General features: G+C 43.3%; 1 protein-coding gene across 1 annotated transcript; it reads left to right on the top strand.

Annotated features, from left to right (window-relative positions):
* Positions 1-9,834: 9,834 nt before the first annotated feature.
* LOC148105859 (focadhesin-like) lies at positions 9,835-17,316 on the top strand. The gene is made up of 8 exons (XM_087839019.1): positions 9,835-9,903; positions 12,809-12,880; positions 13,724-13,798; positions 14,226-14,380; positions 15,303-15,395; positions 16,672-16,773; positions 16,895-17,120; positions 17,235-17,316. The coding sequence occupies exons 2-8, from the start codon at positions 12,824-12,826 to the stop codon at positions 17,247-17,249; spliced, it is 723 nt and encodes a 240-aa protein (XP_087695145.1). The 5' UTR covers positions 9,835-9,903; positions 12,809-12,823; the 3' UTR covers positions 17,250-17,316.
* Positions 17,317-17,820: the final 504 nt, after the last annotated feature.

Raw genomic sequence — 17,820 nt, 5'->3', positions numbered from 1 at the left:
TAGACCACGAAGACCGGGTCCTCCGAATGATGCAGCCGACGTTTTAGGACACAGCTAGTGTGTGATGTTGTTTCAGTGTTGCACTTTGTAGACGGTCCCTGAGCACTGGTCTCACAGCCAGCTGCACATAGAGACCAGTGTTGTTAGTCCAGGTCAGAAGATGACTTGTTGGAATGAAAATGAGCTTGTAGTTTGTCTGCTTTAATAATGTGACTGGAAAAAGGTGTTGGACTTCAAATATGTCCATTTCTTTCACACTTCACCTTTAAAAGTGAAGCCTTGTGGTTCCTGGAAGGAAAAACACGACTTTTTCAAGTCTTTTTCCTGTTTTTATGAGAAATGTACGACTTTAATGTGAAACGTTCAGAGTTTTTTCTCTTGTTGTGTTTGTTTGAAGCTGCTTCCTGTTGACTTCAGCTGTTTGGAGTTTCCATTTTCTAAACTTCTACATTCTGAACCTTCTTCAGCTCTGAACAGATGATGAAACACTGAATGATTTCAAGCTCACACTTTGTCTAATAAACTTACATCTTTCATTCTTTATACAGATTGAGGAACTGTGGTTTGTCAGAGATCAGCTGTGATTATCTGGCAGCAGCACTGAAGTCCAACCCCTCCCATCTGAGAGAGCTGGACCTGAGTAATGACTACTGGTCTTCAACTAACAACAACAACCTGCAGGATTCAGGAGTGAAGCATCTGTGTGGTTTCCTGGAGAGTCCAGGATGTAAACTTGAAACTCTGAGGTCAGTCAGCATGTTTTAGTTGTGCTGAGATGAATATGATGTGAAAGTTGTGCTGACACTAAACTGCAGACATCAGGCTGATATTATACTGATCCACACTGAGGATCTTCATGGTAAAGTCTGTTTTGTTCTTCTCTGGTTTAGTCCATTGACTGCAGCAGAACAATGTTCACATTTCAAACAGTGATACTCAACGTATGGCCCGCGGCCCACACGCGGCCTGCCCACCTTTCCTGATTCAGAGAGAGGGGACCCTGATTAACTGTGTAGTGTTCTTCCTCACAGTTCTAAGTATCAGACACAACAATGAATAATCCACAGCTGACTGTCTTTAGCAGGTCAAAGGTCACGGCACACAGCAGACAGTGGGAAATATTATAATTGTGATCATTTATCAGCACATATCCATATGTATAAAAACAAAGCTGACACTGTGAGACTTGATCAGAGGTGTGATCATCACAGCAGAGGCCTTTGTGTCAAAGTCACTGAGGATCAAACAGAAACACATGAAGCAGATTTTCCTGTTCTGGCTTTTTATAGCAGATAACCTTCAAAATATTCTGCAGTCCATCAAAAACTGAAGCAAACCATGAATCAACATGTGAACATGACCTGATGCTGCTGAAGTGAAGCAAAGTTACAGAGGTTTGATTACAGACACAGCTGAGAGTTTGTAATCTGTCATCATTTTAAAAGGTTTTAATTTCTTCAGTATTGAACAGCAGAAATGAGGCTTTGTTTTCGGAGGCCGACAGCAGTGAACATAACAGCAGACTGGTGCGTAATAAGCAGTGAATAATGCAGAAAACAGGTTTTTGAAGGTAAACTGTTCTTGAAGTACACTGAGCGAGAGAGAGAGCTGTGCAGGAAGTAAACGTCAAAGTCAGAGAGAATTCATGACGATGTTCATCAAACGTAAAGCGTAGTTTGGATCTTCTTTTGCTGCTGGTTCAGTCAGTTTTGGTTGGAGACAGATGAAACCTGCAGCTTCAGGATCTGTGAGCTGTCCACTTTCAGCCCCGACGGCGTGTCCGTGTACGTGCCGTCGAGTGAACGATCCACGCTCTGTGTTTCCATCTTTGTGTTTTTAGCTGCTCTCATTTACTGTTTTATCTGTTTGGTTGTTGTTGAAATACTTTTGGGAGCTTTAACCTGAGATTCTGGCAAAATACATTTATATTAAAAATCGATTCAGGATTGAATGAATCAACATCGCTTTATTCAAATTAAAACCATTTAAATAGGATAATCCATTTTTTTACACCCGCCTCTAATGCTGGGTAATGTCAGCTGGTCCATGTGCAGCTGGCTGTGAGGCTCAGGGAGCGTCTACAAAGTGCAACACTGAAAGAACATCATCCATAAATATTGAGTAATAACTGGACTCTCATACAGCGAGACTAAAATGCCTTTAAACATCAGCTTATCCTGCTGATCTAAGTCCAACACTGAGTTTGTAAAAACATGTTTGTCAATCATTCTGTTTGGTTTCTGATGAAAATGATTCAATAACTTGCTGCTAATAAACAACATTTCATCATATTTCCTCATAACCCTCTTTTGTCTGACCATTTGATCCCATTTGAATTTGCAATAAAGGATCCACAGAGTTTGGTGACAATAATGACAGTAGATGTTTGTGTGAAAGTGCTGGAGGCAAATTAGTGTGTGATGTTCTTTCAGTGTTGCACTTTGTAGACGCTCCCTGAGCACTGGTCTCACAGCCAGCTGCACATAGAGACCAGTGTTGTTGGTCCAGGTCAGAAGATGACTTGTTGGAATGAAAATGAGCTTGTAGTTTGTCTGCTTTAATAATGTGACTGGAAAAAGGTGTTGGACTTCAAATATGTCCATTTCTTTCACACTTCACCTTTAAAAGTGAAGCCTTGTGGTTCCTGGAAGGAAAAACACAACTTTTTCAAGTCTTTGTCCTGTTTTTATGATAAATGTACGACTTTAATGTGAAACATTCAGAGTTTTTTCTCTTGTTGTGTTTGTTTGAAGCTGCTTCCTGTTGGCTTCAGCTGTTTGGAGTTTCCATTTTCTAAACTTCTACATTCTGAACCTTCTTCAGCTCTGAACAGATGATGAAACACTGAATGATTTCAAGCTCACACTTTGTCTAATAAACTTACATCTTTCATTCTTTATACAGATTGAGGGACTGTGGTTTGTCAGAGATCAGCTGTGATTATCTGGCAGCAGCACTGAAGTCCAACCCCTCCCATCTGAGAGAGCTGGACCTGAGCTGGAACGACAACCTGCAGGATTCAGGAGTGAAGCATCTGTGTGGTTTCCTGGAGAGTCCAGGATGTAAACTTGAAACTCTGAGGTCAGTCAGCATGTTTTAGTTGTGCTGAGATGAATATGATGTGAAAGTTTTGCTGACACTAAACTGCAGACATCAGGCTGATATTATACTGATCCACACTGAGGATCTTCATGGTAAAGTCTGTTTTGTTCTTCTCTGGTTTAGTCCATTGACTGCAGCAGAACAATGTTCACATTTCAAACCTTCAAAGAAGAAGAAAAATCCTCCACTGGATAATTCACTGTGAAACTCTCAAACTCTTCATTCCACCTTAAAGTCTGTCTGACACTGAAATCCAAAGCAAAATGTCCGTTTGCTTTACAGACAGCAGTCCAACACAAACATACACACATCATCCAAAACACAGTCCAACATCCAAATCTCCTCCACTGCCAGCATGAATGATGGGAAAGAGAAGGAGGAACACTCTGACATTCAGGGTTAGAATGAGTTTCATAAAGCAGACTGTGAAGATCAAAGCTGCATTAGAAAGCTTACATGAATGAATGAGTGGACACAAGTGGACAGAGATCATCTGAAGCACTTCAAAGGCTTTAAATCAGCACATTTCTCTTTATTCTTTATCAACTCTGTTAGTTTCTCTCAGTGTTCTGTGGAATGAAGCTAACAGCAGGCTAATAAGATGCTGACCAATAGGTTTCTATTAAAGGTTGTAATTTGTATATGAAAAAGTGCTTTGGCTCAGCAGGGATCAGCTTACAGGTAGAATACAGCTGCTGGATGGGATTAGCATGTCATAGCTATCTACCAAACTGCTAACTGGGGGATTTCAGGCCATCTATGGATCATTTTTGCTAACTGTTTATTCAGCTTAGGCTCACAGGGCTGCAGCCTGTGCCCTAGCTGTCATAGGGCAGGAGGCGTGGTCCACCTGCACAGGTGAGCAGTCCATCACAGGGCCAACAGAGAGAGACAGAGAAGCACTCTCTCACATCCACACCTACAGCCAATTTAGAAGCACCAATGAACCTAAGCAGCATTTCATTGGACTGTGGGAGAACATCCAACCTCCACAGAAAGGCCAACAAGCTTCAACCTACAACCTTCTTGCTTTAAGGCACTAGTGCTAACCACTTTTCCCCATTTCAGCCCAAATCCTGCATCTTCCTGTTTCTGACTCCAGGCCAGCTCCACTAACACTTTCTCATCAGACACTGCCACCTAGTGGAGGAAGTCTTAGTTCCATTTGAAGCTTCAGATTACAGTTAGCTCCTTTACAAAGAGGTGGAGGTGGTGGGGCCACAGCACCATCATCACTGAGTGCAATAGGACACTTAACCTTTGTTTCCATATTCTGGGAACTTCCTGTTGTTCCAAGGAGGACTGGAAAATGTGTGAAAATCTCCCAGTCAGTTCCTCACAGCACACTTCAATCATTTCCCTCCCACAGCATCAGGACCAGGGCTTTTTCTCTCTTTGGTCCCACTAAGAGATTTCCACACAAACACGTCATCAGTGGGACTCTCAGAGCTACCAGCCCTTTGCTACAATCACAAAGCTCTTCATTGAAATCAATGATATCAAAGCTGGAATCAAATGAGTCCAAGTCTTCTGCTGATTCAGCATCACATCTTCTCTCCCTCATAACAAGACAGCTTCTTCTACCTGAGAACATGTTGGAGTGATTTACTAATCCAGGGCTGCTTATTGGGGAAAATACTTCCTGTTTTAAAAGTAATCCCCATTTTTCCCAGAAAGAAATGTAACTAGAAATCGATGATCTAAGTGAGAACATGAGCCTTTAAAAAGTCCCAGTGGGTGCAGTCAAAGCAGTCCCTCAGTCCCAGTATAGAGTCTTTGGTCCAGACTGGAACAACTGTGTGCCCAGTTTGAGCTCTCTTCAGTCCTGTGACCTGACAGACCCAGAGGGGCCATCACATCACATTTAGAAGCTCCCCTAATGCAGCCACAACACATGTCCAATACTTAGTCTGTCTTGTTGGACCAACTGGAAGAAATGATTCAAGGACTTAGTCACAGAACAGAGATTCAAATCTCCAAAATCCAACTAGCTGCATCAGGACATATAGTCTGAAACTCTGCACAGTTTCCTGTTTGAAGCTGCTTCCTGTTGGCTTCAGCTGTTTGGAGTTTCCATTTTCTAAACTTCTACATTCTGAACCTTCTTCAGCTCTGAACAGATGATGAAACACTGAATGATTTCAAGCTCACATTTTGTCTAATAAACTTACATCTTTCATTCTTTATACAGATTGATGAACTGTGGTTTGTCAGAGATCAGCTGTGATTATCTGGCAGCAGCACTGAAGTCCAACCCCTCCCATCTGAGACAGCTGGAGCTGAGCTGGAACAACCTGATGGAACCAGATGTGAAGCAGCTGTCTGATCTTCAGCAGAGTCCAGACTACAGACTGGAGACTCTGGTGTAAGTAGAGTGATGGAGTGAGTGGGTGGTGCTGTCAGCAGTATTGTACTAAACAGTCAGTATGAAACAAAGATCCAGTGTTTCCTGTAAAGCTGCAGCTTCTCAATGAAGCTGTGAGAGGAGAATGGTGACAGGCTTCAGGATTGGACACAAACACTTCCTGTGTCTCACCTTTATGGTCACCATAGTAACGGCTGACACACTCTGATCAAACGCTGTCAACAGCCAATCAGCTCTCTGAACAAAGCAGCACGCAGACCAATGACTACATTCATTTCCAAGTTTAAAGCAGTGAAGAACACAGTCTGTAGGTGAGGAAGAATTTTGTGAGAGCAGATGTTTGGATGGAATTCCTCCAGTTAACAGCTTGAACCGTCCATCTGGATTGTTGGGCTTGTTGTTGGGGTTCCTACAGAGCTCAGAGTGGACACACCAAGGTTCTTCTAATGAATGAAAGTCCCAAGTCAAACTAGGAGGGAAAAACATTTTCATCAACTTCAATAAAAATCCAAAGATTAGAAAAAGTGAAGCAACAATGAGTCCTAGTACAGTCCCAGCACTGAAGTCCCTGCTGCTCTTTATACTGGATGTGCTGCATCACTGACTGACAGCTGATGAAGAGTCTCTGGAAACACTCGTTTATCTCCTCTGCTCTTCCTTCTTCTCTCTGCAGGTGGAGCTGATGATGGTAAACAGGACAGTGTGTGTGCTGAGAAAGGAGGAGCTGTGTCCTGATGATCCAGAGAGGTTGAAGCAGCAGCAGCTTGTGTGTAGAGACGCTCTGACTGGGCCATGTTACTGGGAGGTGGAGAGGAGAGCTTCATCCAGCAGTGACTGACAGAGGAATGAGAAGAAGTGCAGATGACTGTCAGTGCAGCAGAGTGAACTGCTCTGAGAACAGCTCCACTGTCAGACACAATGTAGAGTCCAGCATCATCCCTGTGTGTCCCTCTGGATCTGACAGAGGATCATCAGTGTATCTGGACTGCTCTGCTGCTGCTCTGTCCTTCTACAGTCTCTGCACAGTCTCTGTCTGACTCTGGCTTCAGACCCTCGTGGATCAAACTCACCTGGAAAGACTTTCAAACATCACTCAATAGATTTGAATACAGAATATATTTGATATATACTGTAGATGTACTGTAGAGTTGCAGTTTGTCACTTGTAAATACAGTCTGTGAGCAGCTATGAGCTGAAAGATCTTTCTAGAAACACAAAATGTTTTCACTCTTCTGTTGCTTTTTCATATATTTCCACAACATTAATATTGATCCCACCTGTCTCACCTGTTTCATGCTTTTATACATAATAACAGGACACGTGTGATCTGAGCGCTGCTGTGGTTGCTGTGCTGCACGTCTTCATTTAGATAACAGAGACATCTAGTGGTTCAGAGGGAGAACTGCAGGAGGTGGAGCTGTGTTTTAGCATGGAAAACTTTTTTCTGATCATTAGATGCCTTGCTCTATCTCCTGAGCTACAGCCATCATCAAAGCTCTTTCTTAAATCCTCTCTGAGAGGAGCTCAAACACGAGGAAGAGACAAAAGTGAGTGAAGAGGGTGGACTCATTAGTAAAATGAAAAACAGCCAGCGTTGATCTTTAAGACAAGTGAGGTAACAGAAATACTATATATGGCAGGGGTCACCATGGCAACATCAATGTCGGTTGCTACGTATTGTATTGATCCTGATCTGTGAGCCTCATATCAGGATATGCTGTTGTTTGTATTTGTTTTCATTGTTACCATTTTTGTGTCTTTTTTTAACAAACTACTTTTATCTTGCCATCGTTTGTCAGAGTCAAACTAAATTTGGTTCATCTTTCTACAATAAAAACATAAAGTAAACATATAGTAATATGTGGACTCCGGCTCATAGAGGTATTGTGGGTAATGAAAGAGCAGATAGGTTGGCTAAAGCAGCTGTTAAAAAAGTAGACATAGATGTGCAGATACCATTGTTGAAATCTGAGGGAAAAGAATAGTTTGGACACAAAGTAAGAACTTCTGGAGAATGGCATGGGATAATGGAACAACAGGGAGACATGGGGTACAAAACACAATAGAAGTTAAGAGGAGTAGTGGGTTAAATAGGCAGCAGGAGAATACAAACAGGTCATTGCTTTCTGAATGGTTCTCTTGTTGTGATGGGGAAACATCCGACTGGGTTATGTGATGGTGTAATGCTATGGAGACGGTTGAACATGTGGTTATTAGTTGCAGGAAGTATAGAAGTCAAAGGAGAGTGTTGAGGGTGGGAACTGGTGGTGAAATGAAACTTACGTTTGAAAAAGTGGTTAATCAGTTAAGTCATGATGAGGTGAAAGGAGTGGCTTTTCATTTTTTAGAAATACTGATGTCATCAAGAGGATCTGAGGATCTGGAAGAGAAGTAAGAGTAAAAGCCAGGAGATGGCAGTAGTGCAACATCTTTGGGTGCAAGCTGCTGTTAAAAATGACAGAAGAAGAAGTTTGCTCGATCATTCCTCAGCTCGTCTGTGTGAAGCTGAGTGTAAAGAGGCTCCTGCTGTTAGAGAAACACTCTGACTGTTTAACAGAGTCAGACATGTTCAGACTGAATTTCAGTCAGAAACTCAGCATCACATCGATGAAGCTGCAGATTAATTGTGGTTAATTTCTGATTAATTTCTTTGCTACCAGCTGAAATGTAAATGTAATTTAAAAGAAGGATTCAAGGTTATTGGGTTTTTTGAACCCAAAGATATCACATGAACGTATATGAATTGTATGATATGTCTCTTCTATTTTTCCATCCATCCGTTTGCTTCCACATCTCCTTTTCAGGGTCGTGGGGGGTGCTGGAGCTGTCATCTTCTTCTTCTAGTTTTCTGTTATCATATTTTGATGTTGATTGTGATTGGTTTGATTTGTTTCTTCAGTGGCTGTAGTGTTTTAATGTTTAGATTGTCTTTTGTTCCATTTTGTAATTGTGTATAAAGTTTGATTTGAATGAAAGTTACACTCAAATGCTTTCAGTGTTGCTGTGTTGAGTGTTTGCATGTTTAATGTTTTTTATGGAAGACACAGAAAGACATGTGACTAAAGAAATCTGTGCTAGAGTGACTTTAAAAAAATAAATAAATAGTAGAAAATAAAACAGATGTTGAATTCTTTAGAGAATTTTCTAAAAATCTTTTTCTTTCTAAACAGAATCCAGAATATTGATCTTTGACATGGAAGCTGTTTCTACAGGATCCTGATGGACACTCAAAGCTTTAGAAAATGTTCTCTTTAGTTGTTTACAGCAGAAAATCAACCGATGTGAACCAAAACAACAGAAATGCACAAGTGTGTGAGACTAGAAATGATAGAATCAGCACTGCTGATTTCATTACTCTGAACTTTTAAAGGCAGGTTTTGTGTCTGAGAGCAGGGACACTTGCTGTGTTCAGTGACTGTAAGTTCAGGCTACCCTTGATTTAGTTGCTAGATGTTTTTAAACTGTGTTTATTTTATAAGGCTCATTAAAAGCCATCTGAACTAGAGATGGACCGATCCGACGTTGCGTATCGGTATCAGTCCGATACTGACCTTAATTACTGGATCATATATAAGTAATAAATAAAAAAAGATGTAATCCGATCTACTAAATATCACAAAAGCACCTCAGAAAACTTGCGACATGGCGTAACCCAACACATGACCTTAGCTCATAGGAGCAGTATGTGTCACGTGATAGAGCGGCTGTGGCGTGCGAGACCTGTCGGCGGCCTGGTGGAGCATTTGGAGCCTCGCGACGTGCTTCCAGACCGGCCGACGTGGTTTCTTACGGACTCATCTCAGACCCAAGACTTTGAAGGCTTTTGAATCGTCTGTAATGAGACGCTTTACATGTCTGAGCTGAAGTTTGTTATCAGTGTTTAAAAAGGCTGCATCTGTGATGGTTGGCATTAGATCAGTGCCTATGGAAGTGGCACCTTGCACATTTGGAAAGGAACCAAGACTGAATTATATACACAGGTTTTAGAGCAGCATGTGCTCCGATGGAGATGATGTCTTTTACATGTTTAAGGAGGATGTTGCTAAGCTGCACACAACAGCAGGGTTTTGTAGTGGAAGACCGCAAGTCCTGTTTGTGGTCCAGGTATTTGAGTAAGCTGCACACTACAGCGTTATGAATAAAGTATGGGTTCATAAGATTGAGATTTAATTTTTGTAATTTAATTTTATTTAATTCAATTTTTATTTACATTTCACACAGTGTGTCAACATTTTGTCATAAAATAATATTAACAACAAGAAACAACAATAATAATAATAATAATTGCATTGCTCTATTAAATGTGCTGAAAACATGAACTCAGCCTGCGCGTGCTGTGCATGTCTGTGACGTAATCGCGTGAGAAAGGCGGTTTCCTGTCCTTTTTGGCCCTCGCTGCTCGCCGTATTTCCGTGCGGCTCTGCTGGATGAAGGAGGTAAAGTTTTTTGAACAGCATGTATAACTTTAACTGAGCTTCGTTAGTCTTTCTCAGCCTGCTGCAGTTACAGTTACAGCCGCGTATCTATTACAGTGAACCTGCCGTCAGCTGTATAACGTTAGCATTAGCTTGTGTTGATGCTAAGCTGCTATTAGCAGGTCCTGTTCAGCGCTAAGTTGTGTCCGGACGACTTTACAGTTTAGTTTCCTCCGATCACCAGATATTTGTGGATGGCCTCGTGTGTACGGAAGCTTCGTGGTGAAGCGCTTTGGCCTGTGGGAAATGTAGGAAACATCAGGACGAGCTGCGCACCGCAGTAAACCGCTTTAACAAATCAACCTTATTTTCACTCACTTCATTAATAAAAGTCTTGTCACTTGGAAAACTGCAGTTTTCACACATCTCGCCGTTAATGTCACCCAGCTAACGGTGTAGTTTCAAGAAACAATGCAGTGTTCCTGCCACGAACATCACGACGGAAGCCCTGCAGGGTAGATCTGTGCAGCGGCTCTGACGGAAACGCCACAGATAGTAGCTCATTCTCCTTCTTCCGGTTTCTCCTCTTAGTGTCTCCATAGCAACTCATCTGCCTCCTCTCACCTGGTCCCGAGGATCCAGGTCTGTCACCTGGTCTCAGGTTCACCCTGAGCTGGCCCTCCTCGTCCATTCCAGTCACTCTCAAAGACAAACTGAACATTTTCCACTACGACACATCCAGCTGGGTTTTAGTTTTTAATTTGAAGTCATTGTCACCATCTCCAAAACAGACACCAGAGCAGGTCTAACTCCTGTTGCATCCTTCACTCAGTGACCCTTAACAGCTGTATTCACCCACTCATCATGTAACACCACAGTTCCTCTCCTGGTTTCTCTGACGTGTCCAGTGTCTTGTGGGACACTTCATAAACACGCTGCTCTGTCTTGGGTGGTCGGCTTTGCCATTTCCAGATTGAGCATTGTTATATATCTGGGGGATTATTCTTGATTAATTATTTGAGCTGTCACGTACTACGTGGCTGTATCAGTGTGAGTGCAGCTCATCATGGTGTGTCGCACTAATTTAACAACAGTAGATGTATTTAGCCTGATGTCCTCTTTAGAGACCAACAGAGCAAACGCTGCTGATTTTATTTTTGTATTTTATAGTTTGAAAGTGACACTTGGGACACAATGAGTGTGCGTCCCAATGTATTGTGCTCCTTCAGACACAGATCCACACAGCATGTGTATATAAACCATGGAAGAAGCAGGAGCTTTCATTGTGACACACTGCTTAGCTTCACAGTGTGTGTGACACAGGTGGGTCACTTGGATTGGCAGAGGTGAGGCCTGGTAAAAAGCTACAGCTGTAAACTGTAACAGTGCTCATATAGGGGGCTGCTGGGGTTGTCTCACTTTTGGATGCAGCCTCCAGAGGCCGTTAGGGGAATTGCAGTTTTTGGCACTTCTGCACAGGTTTCAGTTTTCAGCCCTGGAGGTGCCGCCTGATATGAGGTGACACTTTTGTCTTTGTCCTCTCACCGTCTGTGAGAGATGAGTATCCACCATGTGAGTCCCTCCCTCTCCACCAGTCGGTCAGACGTCTGCTCGTCCTCCAGTCTGGTTCGGCTAAAAGGGAGATTTTCCTTCCCGCTGTGGCCAAGGCCTTGCTCATTGGGGTTGACCGGTTGGTGGGATTTTCTCTGTACTTCGTGGTCTGTGCCTTCAAGTGACTGTTGTTGTGATTTGGTTGATCACAGAGACCTAAAAGACCTGGTGACCTCTAATTTCCTGCTTCTAAATCCAGACAGAGGCTGTTGTGCTCGGCCCTAAAACTCTTAGAAACAGCATCATCGTGGCTCCAGTGAAGCTGTGAGGAGTCTTTGAGCAGAATATATCATTCAGTGTGCACAAACAACCATGTAGGTCTGTGAACTAAGCTGAGAGTGACTCTAGCTGCACGATTGTGAGTCAGTGTTATCAGACAAGTGCCATGAAAAGCCTCAAAGCCTCCAGTTAACCTGAAACGCTGCAGCACGAGTACCAACAGGAAGTAGAAAGAGAGCATGTTTGTCACATATTAGCTCCTCTTCACTGACTCCCTGTTAAATCCAAGATTTAAAATCCTCCTTCTGACAGACGAGGTCTCGAATAATCAGCCTCTGTCGTCTCTTAAAAAGCTTGTAGTACAAAGTTATACTGATAGAGCACTCCCTCCTCAGACTGCAGCCTTATTTGTTGTTGCTAGGTAGAATAGGAGGCAGTGCCTTCAGCAGTGCCTTCAGCTGTCTCTCAGTGGCCCATCTCCTGTGGACCAGCTCCCAGCTTGGATTCATGAGACTCCCCATTTAGTGTTTGTGTTTTTTCTCTAAAGCTTATTGTTAGAACTGGATCAGGTGTCTCTGAGCGTATCCCAGTAACACTGCAGTAGGAGGGCTGCTGGGAGACTTCATCATCTATCACCATGTGTTCTCTTTGAAAGCTACGTATTTGTTATATAAGATAATGTAATCAGGCACTGTTAGCATCTCTGTTTGAACACTTATTAATAGATATACATGACAACACACTGCCACAGCACTAAAATAGTTTAGCTAAATGCATTTAGAAACAACAATGTACACGTCATGTAAGTTCATATAAAGTTTCATCCAGAAACTTTACCTGAACCTAAAGTGTTGTTTAGTTAGTGGGTGGATGGCTGAAGGGTAATCTTGGTTTCCTTTGTTTGGGACAAACATTTGGGAATGTTTGTTTGAGAGGAAGAATAAACTGTTTGGATCAGTCAGGGGTTCGATGTCACATCCCTGAGCTAAAGTCTGATTTCCCTGATATGTGATCATCTGTAGTTTAACAGGAGAGCTGTCTTTACTTTGATCAAACCTCCTCCTCTTGTTCTAATGGAGATTCTGGATGTTCACAGGTATGATCCAGTGACATGATGGAGAGTTTAAAGACGCGGCTCGAGTTCCCCAGCCCTGTCATACAAGCCCAGGTAAGAGGCGGACTCTGCTCTGTGACTCCTCCCATCCAAATGATACCAATGATCCTTCCCTTGTCTGATTCCACAGGTACGAGTGATTTGTTAATGATAGAGGTAAACTAAGTAGCAGCTCACACAGGCAGAAAATCTCTACCATTAACAGGAATTCAGCAATACTCATAAAAAAGTCTCCTGATAAGACAGAGTAAAGAGTAACGTAACTATTTGATAGAGTAACATGACTGTAAGGTGCACTGATACATGTGTGCAGCTGTTGGAGGATTTTAAAGAGACATGAGGTGAGTTTACAGTGTAACAAGATCCAAGACACAGAGTTACTTTGTATGTTTGTTGGCAACCACGAGGGTTTCTGAGTCACTCACACTCGTGTGTTTAATATGTTTATGTAGAGGAGAGGCAGGTTTTACTGAACACACACAGACTCAGGTCCCTGTAGGCACATTCATTCATTCATTCATTCACTCATTCACCCATTCATTCACTCATTCACTCATTCATTCACTCATTCATTCACTCATTCATTCATTCACTCATTCATTCATTCATCCATTCACTCATTCATTCATTCACTCATTCATTCATTCACCCATTCATTCACTCATTCACTCATTCATTCATTCACTCATTCATTCATTCATTCATTCATTCATTCACTCATTCATTCATTCATTCATTCACTCATTTATTCACTCATTCATTCATTCATTCATTCATTCATTCACTCATTTATTCACTCATTCATTCATTCATTCATTCACTCTGTAGTGTTGGTTTCTCTTCCTCTCATTGTTATTGTGAATAATGGTACAGAAGTGTGACTTTCTTGTGTTGTAGACGGTGAGAAGTCTTGTTGCAGCTGTCTTAAAGGAAAAAGGGTCAGATGGGCAAATCACCTGGTCCTGTGCTCAGGTGAGTTCCTGTAAGAGTCACATATGATCATTTCTTTAGTTACATGAAGTATAAAAGAGCAGGAACATCTGCTTCATGTGGTCCTGTGTTTTATCCTCAGTGACTTTGACACATCTGCTGTGAGGCTGACACCTCTGATCTCACAGTGTCAGCTTTGTTTTTATACACAGATATAAAATATGGATATGCACTGATAAACGATCATAGTTATAATATTTCTGACTGTCTGAGTCCAAATTGAATCAAACCTTGTTGGGATTGAATCAGTGCTGAGCCCGAGTGGCTGAACTGAGTGGGACAGATTGCATTCTCACGTGCACCTCTGTCTTTGTCCGTTTTCATTCAGGGCTTCAGTGCATGTGTGGAAATGGCACAGATCGTTTTGTTAAACTTCTGAAACACTGACTGCATCACTGTTGTTGTTCAGGGCCCAGCACTGGAAGCTTTGTGGCAGCAGTGCTGCAGTGACTGTGCTGTGGTGTGTTCAGCGTGCTGTGACACCTTGGTGTTATTGGTGGACCAGGGCCATGCAGACCTGGACTACATCCTCAATGGTGTCCTCAACCTCCTGCCTTCTGCAAGGTATGCAACGTGCAGTTATTGGACGCCACGATCCTGCCTCAGAAAGCTCAGCTCAGCTGTTTGTCAATGAGTCTGACAGAGGCTCTGTAACCTGCATCCATGCAGCGTTACAGCCGCTGCACAAAGGCACAACATGAAAGATAGACCTCAGCAGGACGAGGTTGTGTATCAGCAGGACAAAGAAGGCTCTCTTTAGCATGAGAATGCTAACACTGTGAACTGAGAAGAGGTATGAAGAAGGCCGTGTATGTCCACTGTTACTGGCCATCGTCACCTACAAATTCAGTCTTTAAATCCCTTTAAAGGCCCACTCACACCTCGCCTCAGGTGACCTCAAAGGTCACATGATGGGTCGCGGTGAGGTCTCATAGTGGTTCAACCCTTAACCCTTGGTGTTGACAATGACCTACGCTTTTGTTTATACTCATGTGATGACGCACATGACAAATAGCTCGATGACCATCTCCAAGGAGGGAAACGCCCTGTAGGGTTTAAATATGTGAGTCTCTCCACCTTGTATAAGAAGTGAAACATCTTTAAAACTTAATCAAGTCCAGTCGCCTTCTTTTCCAGCTACCAGTGTGTAACATGGAGTCAATGCTTCCAGTTCAGGAACCCGACTGACAGTCTACAAACTGAGTTAGACACATGGAGGTCACAGCTTAGTCTGTGCTGAGGATAAATCCACCATGTCATTGCTCTCCATCAGGGCTCATGTGAAGTAAAGAAAATAGCTTTGAAAGTTCAAACTGGAAACATGAAAATGTTAAAGGTCACTGTTCCACAGTTCAGAGCTGGATGCTCTCTAATCTGGACGCTAACCTAGTTGTGCAGCATAATGTAACTATTTGAAAACATTTGAAGCAATGAAAACGCTCACACTGTTCGTTTTTTCAGTTATTCTGACTCTGATGTCCAACAGACACACTCAAGGGTTGATAAAAGTCATTCGGCGATTGTTGGAGATGCAGGCTGACCAGAGCGATGGACACTTCACCTGTCCGTATTCTATCAGGTAAGTATCTCATGTCTAATATCTAGAGATGTTCAAACATATTGTCTTGTGTAATCTATCAAGCTACATATAGCTTGTAGCTTACTGCTAGTCCAAAGAAGCAGCATTGGTCCACCACCCACTTGAAGTGCCGTAGGGGTCCGGTGCTCTGTCTGGTGGCAGTCAAAGGCCCTGGTGCTTCAGTCCCAGCTATAAACTGGCTCTTGGAGCATGAGAATCCCAAACTGGTGCATGAGGTTGAAAAATACTGACTACATGTAAAGAGTGAGAGGTGGCAGACAGGGAATGGGTACGTTTGTATCTCCCTGATTTGATGGCAGCATTTAGAAGTTTTCCCTGGTGGACAAGACGGTTGCTTCCCTGTGCCGTCATGTTGGGAACAGGTGCCGATAGTCATTTGTTCACATGTGACTAACAGTTGTTTAGAGTCATTTTTAGAGTTGCTGGGTGAGGTGGGTACCCCATCTAGCAACTCCATAGTCCTGCTGGGGGACTTTAATGTGGTGGGGGCAATCTCTGAACCAGAAGATAGACATTGGAGGTTCAGGAGCAGCAGGTTGAAGCGTCCTGTTAGGCTTGGCTATCGTCTGGCAGATATCGACAGGATGAGTGTAACTCTTGCAGTAGCTGAAGCAAAAACTCAGCTGTACGAGGAGCTTGGTGAGGCAATGGAGCAAGACTTTTTGAGCTTGGTCCGTTTTGCCAGCACTGTCGGATCTATTCCTGGTGGGTGTTGTTATCGATGCTGTTTTGAGTAATTCTGCAGCTGCGTGGGAAACATTGGGAATGAGAATCAGCACCTCCAAGTCTGAGGCTGTGGTTCAAAGCTGAAAACAGTGGAGCACCCACTCCAGGTCAAGGACGAGCTGACGCCCAAGTTGGAGGCGTTTAAGTATCTGTGGGTGTTGTTCATGAGTGAGGACAGTGACAGACGGTGCTGTGGCTGCAGTGATGGGGCCGCTGTAAGAACGAACAGGTTTTAACATTAAAAGTGATGTTTTGGTCACAATATAGTGAGCTCTCCTCTTTTTAGTGTATAAAATCTGTCCTGTGGATGAATGCAGACTTCACCTCAAAGGCAAAGACACTCGTGAACATCCGTATAAAAATCAGCGGTGCAACAGAAAGATCTCCTCTGTCCAAATTGTCTGCCAGTGCTCTGAAACACCAACAGACTTTGGCCTTCTTAGTTTGTCTTCGTTGTAATAGACTGACTCAGTGGTTTGTTGGGACCATAACTTGAATCAGAGCTGGGACACTGACCCGTCCATTGCAGGAGCAGCCCTCACCCGTACGTCACAGCCCTGGAGAACAGAGTGGACTGCTGGCCGGCTCTGCTGTTCGAGATCGATGACTTTATCCAGAAAGCTGTTGACAGGTAAGTCTTACTGGTTCCTATCGTAGCTGTTATGTTGTACACTACTTTGAAGACAACTGGACATTATGAGATGATATATTCTCAGAGATTCTTATGACTCCAGTGTGTGTGTACGTTACAGAGATAAAGCGGCTTATATCACCATGCTGGCCCCCTTCCTTCGGTACCTATACTGCCAACCTCACAGGCAACCCGAGCACGCGCTCCTTCGACAGAGTCTTCTTAGGGTGATGCTGCCCATTCAGGGAGGATCCAGGTCCGCCCCCCAGAACAAGGAGCAGGAAACGCTGTCCCCAGTGTCTGACAGGCTGCTGCTCTGTCTTTGTCAGCTGGTTCCACACATGCAGGTAACACACTGAAGTTATGTTAGGTAACTGTACAAAGACACGTCAACATGTTTCCACTCTGTATGTTACACCATCGTTCATTTAAATGTGTCTCTCTTATTTGCATACGCTCAGATTGACAGGAAGTAACTAATACAGAGAGCAGGATGGAGCTATGTCAGCCTCTCCTCTCTGTCCTGCAAGTGGACAGCGTGGAGGCAGTCCTGGAGCTGTGTGCGTTTGTGGGCGCTCTGCTCCAAGATCTAACTGGGACCTCTGGAGACCAGTGGAAACCAGAGAAAGCGGCGCTGGCTCTGCAGCTGCTGTGTGCGTGTCGGCGATGCCTCGAGTTCAACGGAGACTGCAGACCAATAATCGGCTTAATGCAGCAGCTTGTTCCAGCCTGTCAGGTGATCGCTGTTTGTAGACAATCAGACACCAGCAAAGATAAAGAAGCCGCGCTGCTGTGCTGGTTAACATGAGCTAAATATGGAAGTAAACAAAAGTGATGCTTTTTGTTTTACATGTGCAAATATCTCTGCTCCAAACCTGAGCCTGGACTCACAGCAGTGGGTTATTTGGCATTAATGCTGATCAGCTTCTTCACTCACTGCAGCGAGCTGACATGGACATGCACACATGTGAATATCTGACACTCAAAGACACTTTGTAGAAATGTAGCATTGTTTGGTTCAGTGTTTTCATAAAAGCCTTGTTGCTC

Source organism: Neolamprologus brichardi, chromosome 3, assembly GCF_056152115.1.
Source record: "Neolamprologus brichardi isolate AB-2024 chromosome 3, ASM5615211v1, whole genome shotgun sequence".
Taxonomy (NCBI): Eukaryota; Metazoa; Chordata; class Actinopteri; order Cichliformes; family Cichlidae; genus Neolamprologus; species Neolamprologus brichardi.
The sequence above is the reverse complement of the archived record's forward strand: the minus strand, read 5'-3'. Positions and strand labels throughout refer to the sequence as shown.